The 9094-nt window shown below is 41.5% G+C and overlaps 1 protein-coding gene across 1 annotated transcript in view; it reads left to right on the top strand.

Moving 5' to 3' along the window:
* The first annotated feature begins 4661 nt into the window (after positions 1-4661).
* Positions 4662-9094, top strand: part of myl4 (myosin, light chain 4, alkali; atrial, embryonic) — a 5604-nt gene continuing 1171 nt past the window's right edge. Inside the window, 1 exon segment of the mRNA XM_035654277.1 lies at positions 4662-4713. Within this exon segment, the coding sequence (XP_035510170.1) occupies positions 4662-4713 (52 nt within the window).

Genomic DNA, 9094 nt, shown 5'->3' with positions numbered 1-9094 from the left:
TGCACTGCTGCCATATGAACTGTATAGCCTATTAGCTGTCTGGTACGCGACTGGAAGACTGGGGGGTTCTAAACAACTGTAGGTAGCAGCAGAGGGACCCAGTGCGGGACCGACCAGGACTCTGAACTTCTGGAACTCTGGGGGACTGGAAGACCCGGCGGGTTCAGGCAGCATACAGAGAGATGAAAATGAGAGGAAGCGGAGCCGTTTGTGCCAGGGTTAATTAGTCAGTAACTGTTCACGTACCATCGTACGTCCAGTCAGGACAGTTTCCGTGAAGTTGAAGTTATTATTCTTGTGTTGACACCAGGACTGTAACTCCCAGGTCTGGTTGGTTGTTGTGATTGCTGCTGTTACAGATTCCACAATCATTACTGCCTGTTTCTGTTGAGTTTAACAGCTTATAATGTATTAATATCAGAAACATTATTCAGTTTTTCCTCCTGTATGAACTGACCGTGGTTTGTTGAGTATCTCCTGGTTCTTTGCGCGTCGTGGCGGGATGAATGCAGCATGCAGGAGGTGGGAACATAAAGAACTAAGCCAGGAAAGTGAGTTGGAGACTCAGTCAGTTTCTCTCGTTCCTCTCAGTTGTCAGTCAGGGACAGGTGTCGGGGAGGTCAGCGGAGAGGCTGGGGGGGTCAGGGGGGGGTCTGAAGTCGACCATCACATGACTTCAGCTTGCTTCTTGGTGGCTGTGTTGGGAAAGGAAGTGTTGATAGAGGGCCAGGTCCTGGCTTTGTCTCCTGAGAGCTGCTCCAGCCTGGAGGCCTCGTCAACAAACCTCCCTCTCCTCTTCCTCCCTCCTGTCCTCTGACCGGGGGTTCACGGCTAGCTTAAGCCAACACCTCCAACCACACACACCACCACAACACCACACCCACCACACCACCACACACACCACACACACACAACCACACACACAACACCCACACACACACCCATACACCAGACACAACCACTTGCCGACGTATTCAGGTCAAACAGAGATTTCGATTACAGTCTTTGACAATGTTTAAAATTTTCTTTATTTTGTCAATTAAGACCCAAGAAAAGCAGCAACATTCTGAAGAGATGTTTATGAATCATATATTTATTTTTTTTTTATTCAATAACTTCAACTAATCGTTGGCATCTCTTAATCTCTATATTGAGTTATTTTAGCATTTCTGAGAATCGTACTCAAGTTATTGCAGCGAATTTACAGAATAATATCCAAATATTTTTGGCACCAAAGTTCGTAAATTTGGAAACGTCATATATACAATAAGTTATATTTAAAACTTATTTTACATGTTGTTGAAAAACACTTTGGTTCTGTTAAAACTGGAACCACATTTTTTAACGAGAAGTGCCAAAAACTAGTACATTGATCTTCCACTTCGCTTTTCCGTCAATCAACTCAATAAATCGACTTTTTGAATTAAATTCCATAAATAGATATTACTGATGTATTAGATGTATTCTCCTCTGTGTTCAGGTCTGTATCTGGCTTCAACTCTGCAGGTATCCCAGGTGTCCACTGCGCACAGACACGGGCCCAGAAGAATCCAGCTGGAGCCCCTCTTTCTGACAGGACCCTATCCAGCCTGGAACGAGCTAACGGCGCTAACCGGGGCTAACGGACCGCATGACGCAGTAACCGTGAAACATAGAACAAGCTCGGCGGCGCTACTGGCTCCGGGCCCGCGGGTGGAGGACACTCCAATTATGGCCGCCAGCCAGTTCACCCGAGAGACTTCAGCAGTAACACAACTGAAGAACGCTTCTGGGTGGTGGGAAACGCTTGCTGCATGAGTTGACAGCGGGATACCCATGGTTGGAAGCAGAAAATCAACTTCTAAATATTCCTCCCTGCAGGTTATAACTCACAGGATACCGTACACATGTTAATGTCTCATGCGAAGGAGATCTGGTTGGGCTGCAAGAACAACTCTTTCAAAAGGCACGCTGTCGTCACTGTTTTCTTTTGATTTTAGTAAAACTTGAAACATTTAAGTTTGGAAAATACACTAAACTAAGTTTTAAATAATCTTGTATTAACTAATTTATTTCATTCTTTAGAAAAAAAAACCTAACAACAAATCTGTATAACTAAAACGTTGCGAATAATTCATAATTTCACCGCAACTGTACTTCATTAATGTTTTAGCTTTAGTCAAACCCTATTTTCTTAATTATTTACATTATTTTGTTACGTAATTGTTTGTTGTTAGTCAATACTCTTTCCAGTCACAGGAGGGCTGAAGCACCCACACACCTCTTTCAGCCGTCACCACCCACCCCCCCCCCTCAGTATTTATGTTCGGCGGTTTACGTACTTATTTTAGGTTCCACATATCAGTGTTTGAAATCTTTTCTAGTAACAGGAGTCCAAACCAACTATACAAACCTTTTAATGCTTACATATAATGATACAACGTACCTTCTGTACTTAGACTCAGCCCCGTTTACCACGAAGGAAAAAAAACCCGCCGATTTTGCGGTTTGGCCTCTTCATTAATACACCAGACAAACCCCGTTTTTATCACCATGAAAACCTCAATATCATTTCTAAAAAATTCCAGGCCAAAGTGGAGAGATTTTCATGAAAACGCCAGGTTATGTAGTTGCCCGTTCCCAACTTAGGAGAAACGAAACGGAGCGCGTTATAGGTTTCTCAAACGTCAACACTTACCTGCGCACGAACAACTGGCCTTACACGTCCCACGTGAGCGCCTATGTATTACGTTGTTTGATTACTGCTACATCCAACTAAATCGTACAATCAGGAGCTCGTCGTGTTAATTCGTTCTTCCAACTTCTGAGGAGTTCTGATTGGTTGCATGAGATTTTCCTATTCTCCCTAACATGCCGCCCAATAGTTTGGCATGTATATGTGCGCGGCTCGGAACGGGGTTTTTATGCGGAAATGTTGATGTAAATAACTTTTTTGAACAACAATGTGTTCGCACGATGCTTATTAACAAAAATTGAAAACAAGGGGACGGAAACCATAACAAATCTCGTTTCTTAATATCCCGGCTTATTGTGTAACATGTCGGCAATCCAGTGCCAACACAACACATATGCGTTAAACTACTCTTGCAGCTCTCGCTCTCAGTAGTGGTCTCCGGCCCCGGTCCAGTGCACTACTGCAAGTATAAAGGTGAAGTGGCAACGATTAACAGCTGAGGTAATCAACTCACCTGGTGCTGCTCTCACAAGCCTTCCCCACACCTCTCTCTCCTGCAGCTGAGTGCAAACCACACCCACCTCCACAAAGATATTTTTCAAATAGTTGTATAAACTCTATAAACTGATATAAAATACCATTACTCCATAAATGAAAAATAAAAAAAGGCTAAAAGCATTCGTTTCCTTCCAGCTGAGTTTTAATTTATCTTAGTACAGATTAAAAGCGATCTCTAGCCAAAAGAAAGACATAACACACAATATATATTCTGCACCTCTCTGGGCTTCCGTAGTTCTGACTGTAAAAATTTCCTCGAAACTACTTTAACTCTAATCTCAAGAGACGAGAGCTTCGTGGAAGCAACAACAGGGTGAACTATTATATTAAAGCTAATACGTCAATAAGAAAGAAATGTAATAAAAATCCAACATTAACTGATTTTATCTTCTGTCAATATCATAAAATAACTGAACATGTGGCAGGATGTGTTTCTGTGCTGCTTTCATTTTGTTCTCTGTGTAATTAAAGCTGGTGTCTCTCGTTCGAGCTGACTACTGGACCTCAAATAAAATCAGGCTATTTTTAATATTTGGCATTAGTAAATGAAATGAATATGAAGTGTTTTTCTCCCTCCCTTCCGACACAGTTATCCTCCAATGGCTGCTGTTTTTGTGGTATTTTTCACATTTTAAGAATCAAATCTTCAGCATTTTATTAATTTCTTTGAATAAAAACTTAAACTGTAAACCTTTGAAGATGTAACAGTGTATATTAACTAGAGCTTCAGTTTCTCGTCCTGCCTCAGAAACCAACCAAAGAGCTGATAGAACAATGAAAAAAACAGAGAATCTGTCAAAACATTCTCTGCTGTTATTGTCATTATTAAATCTAATATGAAATATATATAAAATACAGTCAGTTTACTCACTGACAGAAAATGTTTCCTTTAAGGAAACTCTTCAGGAACCAGTGGATTAAACGACTCCAGTGGGTTTTAATAGCCTGCAAATTGATTTTCATATTACACAGAAATGAATAGAAGCCAATGAAACAAAAGAAAAAACACATCCATAAATCTGCCAATATGTCGCCTGCATTCAAAAGTGTCTGGAAGAAACATAAAGTACTCGTGATTTGTAGTTCAAGAGCTAAAAGTGGTAAAAACACAAGTTCCTGTTGGCTGAAAGTGCGTGTTTGACGCTGACAGGAGTTACGACTTTAACCGCTTTAGATTAAAAAGAATAATTTCTCAAACAGACAGAACCCGTTTATTTTCTTGTTTTCAGGGTGGAGCGTGTCGTGTTTCTTCCTGTTTCGACTCCACACATATTGTTCAGGGGGATGTGAGTTCAGCTCCACGCCTGTTCCTCTGCTCATAATGGGGCCTTTCCTCGCAGACAAACCTCCATCTTTCAGGACAGAGTACCAGACCTCCCCCCACCTCCACCTCCCACCTCCTCCCCCAGCCTCCAGCATGTGACCGGGCATGCCTGTTTGCCTCAGCCTGGGTGCGGTGGCGGACCACGCCTCCACTTACAGTAACAGAGATAAAGTGGCGAGTTAGAGATCTTTCATCAGTTTCTGGAAGTAGAGTTCACTTTCCTCATTAACAAATAAAAACAACAAACACTGTAGATTCAGAGCTTCTCCAGGAGTTGATTCATCAGTTTGACCTGTTGTACTAATAAGCAGTACCAATAAACACCAGTGGTTCCCAACATAAGGTTTGGGACCCCCATTAGGGATCGCCAATGCTACCCAGGGGGTCGCAAGGTCTTTTTGATTTTAAGGGGTGTAAGAACACTTAAGAAATATACACAGTTTGGCCGATATCTCAGCATTTCATCAAATTCTGTGAAGAAAATAGTTGAAACTGTTTGCTCAGACAGAATCTATGATTGTTGAAAGACAAGAAATACACAATACAGACAAATAATTGAATAAAAGTTTCTAAAACCATCAGAAAACTCATCTCTGATCAATATTCATCCAAATCTCTGGTTTTCCACAAACTTCCTGCCGTTACTGAGTTCACTGTTTGGGTTCATTGTTCAGTTTATCAGCTGTTAGTATCTATAAAATGTCCCTGAGTCAGTTTACCCAGATAGATAAAGAAGAGTTGACACACTTTTCATTAGTCAGATAGTTGCAGAAAACAACAACGTTAACTAAATTTACATCACGCGGATATGTTGAGTTTAACCCTGAATTTCCACCGAGCACGACTTTCTCACGTTAGGTCTGCTGCACGATTTGGCTCTGTGATCTGGGCGCGTTCAAATCCCACTGACAGCGTTTCAGAGACAGAGCGTCTTCCTGCCTGACACTGTTTACTCATGTATTTTGTCCTTAAAAAGGACACAAAATGACTGACTGACTTCCTGTCTGGTTCCACAATGTTGATGTGGCGTGAAATCCAATCCAGAGTCTGCACACGGTATTTTATTTTGAAAATGGATTCTCTATGCTGTTACTGTGCTGCAATCGACTCGTGTCAGCAGGTGCATAATGTCTGCGAGGCTGAGAGGAAAGGCACTTCTGGTGGAACAGAGCATTGACTACAACGGGCGTGATCAGCACTGCTGACCACGGCAGAGCCGTAATGCATCGCGGCTGTGACCCGTAGAATTTGGGGGAAATTTGTCCTTTACATTCGATAACGTTCAGTCTCTGCTAGCAGTGTTGGCTAACGTTAGTGGTCCATGAAGGAAAACAGAGAACCAGAACAAAACAAAAACATTCAGTTCAACCCGGCATCCCAACAAAGCGTGTAATGGACACGCCGGTCCACCGTGTCATAGTTTGCCGCAACCATGACACGTTTTCAACACATGCTCATTCCAAGGGCGGGAAATAAAGCTTGCTGAGTTCAGTTTATGCAACAAAAACTAGGAAAATATAAAAAGTCTCCACACTGATGAGCAACAAATAAATATTTTCATTCTCTTTTTTTAAGAAAACTGCAAGATCTGAAGATCTGATTTGTTTTGTCGAAAGATATTCAGTTTACAGAGAGAAACAGAAAATCGGAGACATCTGGGACGCTTAAAACTGTCAATGTTCATGATTATAAAACAATCAACAATAATTAATCAACTATCGACAGCTGTACCTTCAGAAAACTACATGACACTAAGATTCTCAGTGTGGTCTCACTATTGAGACTGGAAATAAATCAATCAATCAATTTTCCCAACCTGAGACATGACTGGATATTTATCTGAGCTCCTCACCTGTTAGGAGCTGCGGGCGGAGGTCAGATAGAGACGTTACAGGGGAGGGGAAACGTTTTCAGAAAGTTTTATGAGAAAAAAACACATATTAACACAAACTAAATCATCTGGGAAGCTTAAACCTGTCAATGTTCATGATTATAAAACAATTAACAATAATTAATCAACTATCGACAGCTGCAGCCTCAGAAAACATAAAAATGTGACCTAAGTTTTGACTAAAATGTGACAAAAGCTAATACAAACTGAAGTTTCTCTCCACCACTAAACCTCGAGCACTCTTTCTGACTCTTTCTGTCAGATTCTGTTTGAAGTTGAAGCCTCGCTGGGAAAAGAGCAGCGAGAGAGAGCTGGCAGTGCTCGCCTTTCTCTCTTTGTCATCCACTGAAACCTTCAGGAAACTCTCTGTTCGCTGTATTTCACTGGAGTCAAATTCCAGCCTCAGAAAGGGGGGGATCGAAGGTACCGCTCTGGGGTCCACATACCAACACCATGACATCACCGCCTCTATTCTTCCCTTCGCATTCAGACGCACTCTGCTGCTTGGACAATGGCTGGCACACAGACAACTCTCAGCGTTTTGGGGGAAAAATAACAGAAAGTTTGAGTCCACAGCTGCGAGTGAGACGTCACACTGAGGCTCAAACTGCTTCGTCCTAAAACTGCCGGCGGGTTTAAGGTGACCCGGACCGTCGCATACTTAAATATTCACAAGCCAAGTTTTCTGAGTGAAAATAAACCCATTTTTAGCATCTCGCCACAATTCTGACCCAAATGAGCGCTCTCTGAATTCCACTCATGCTCAGTGGTGGGAAATGTTCTTCATACACAGTCAGAACTTATAAATCAGAAACTAGACAGTCTCCTTAACAGCACAAAATGAGAGTTTGGACCAGAAAAAATCTGAACTTCTTTACCTCAAGAGAAACTCAGACAGAGATCAACAAAGAGGATTCTGGGTATTGTGCTGCACTACAACAGTGGAGCAACAGCAACACAGCGTCCTCGTCTTACCCACAACTCTCTCTGTTGCTGCTGATCGGGACCCCGAAATGTTCCCGAACAACTGATTTAAAAGACGCAGGCAACTCTTCCAGCTCCACCGTTTCATTTAAGCTCATTCTGCGTCGACAACGATGTCTGAAATAACTATTTGGCCGATAGCCGATGAAGATTTGTTGTTGCTTATTTTCCCTTTTGTACCAGGGAAATAAATCTACAAAGATAAACATCTCTGCCTCTGCAGCTCATTTCTCTTCTCATCCAAGGTGTGAGACTCAGAGCAGAACAGACGCTCACTGTTGGTGTGAAATCTGAGTCAGTCAACCAACACAACATTTAACCAGTGCAACAGATAAACATCAGCAGCTGATATCAGTGAATGCCTTCTTATTTTAAGTCAACTATGTCAATGTTCGGTTGATAAATCGGTGCATCCCTCGCGCTCGCTGTAGTGTAACTGACCTGCATGCCAATCAGCTTATTGTGCTGACTTCAGAAACAGCGTCCAGCTAACAGTTTCGGGGTTGAACTTGTGAACTTTGGTTCCGTATTACGTGCATCAATTACTGTGCAGTCTGCGTGCAGCAAACCCTGATAGTTCGGCTTTAGCTGGCGTACAGGAATCTAAACTTCAAGTACAAAGTTTAACTCTGCTGAAAGCAGCAAAAACTACAGTGTCACACATACTGTAGAAGCCCAAACAATATAATACAGTTTTTCCACCAGTAAAAAACATTTCTGGAGACAAAAAGGCAAAAATAAAAATATTTTAAACCTTTTGTTTCATGCAAGAAAACATCTCAAACTTTGTTTCTCCTGACCTGTCTGCGGAGGTCAGACAGAGACGTTACAGGAGAGGACAAACGTAAACCAAAAATAAATTGGTTTGGAAAAGGTTTTGCTTGATAAGACAACATCTCAAACTTCTAGATACATCAGGGTTAAATAAGGAACTTTGCTTCATTAACATATTGTTAAACTTAAGGTGGGTTAAGTGACTGAAGAAATCCAATACTGACAAATACGATGATAAAGAGGGAACGACACAGCAAGTAATTAAAGTTGTTGTGGGGTTGCAAACTGTCACTAAAGTTGCTGCTGCAAGAGGACGAGCTAACATCACAACAACAGCAGATCTTTAATAGAGAGTAGGCTGAATGTCTGTGGGAAAATCCTTTAACGTTACCTGACACACAAATCATGGCTAAAATAACAAGCTAGTGATGTGCTGCTCGGTCTGATCCACTTTCACCAGCGTCAGCAGGAAAACCAAACGTATGACAGCGAGCGGAGAACGATTTGCCCAAAAACGCTGCAGTAAAGGATTTTCTGGAGAAAGTTTGCAGATTTGGGTTTTTATTTGTCAGAGCAGGAAAATTATTCCTGACTGGCCAACAATTCTCAGTATCGTCCCACAATTAAGACTATTAAGGAAAGTCAATCAATCGATTTTTATTTGAACTCACGTGTTAGGAGCTGCAGGCAGAGGTCAGATAAAGACGTTAAAGGGGAGGAGAAACGTTTTCAAAAACTTAATGACAAAAAACAAATATTTAATACATACATAAATAGTTGTTTCTAATAGATAAAAATAATAGTCTAAGGTTGTGTCAGTCATGAAAATGGCTTGTATTAATGTGTGTTTTTTTTTTTTTTTTTTTTTGCCCAAAATCAGAATAGATGT

The sequence above is a fragment of the Morone saxatilis genome, unplaced genomic scaffold (genome assembly GCF_004916995.1).
Source record: "Morone saxatilis isolate NCDOM2014 unplaced genomic scaffold, NCSU_SB_2.0 Contig14, whole genome shotgun sequence".
NCBI lineage: Eukaryota > Metazoa > Chordata > Actinopteri > Moronidae > Morone > Morone saxatilis.
The sequence above is the reverse complement of the archived record's forward strand: the minus strand, read 5'-3'. Positions and strand labels throughout refer to the sequence as shown.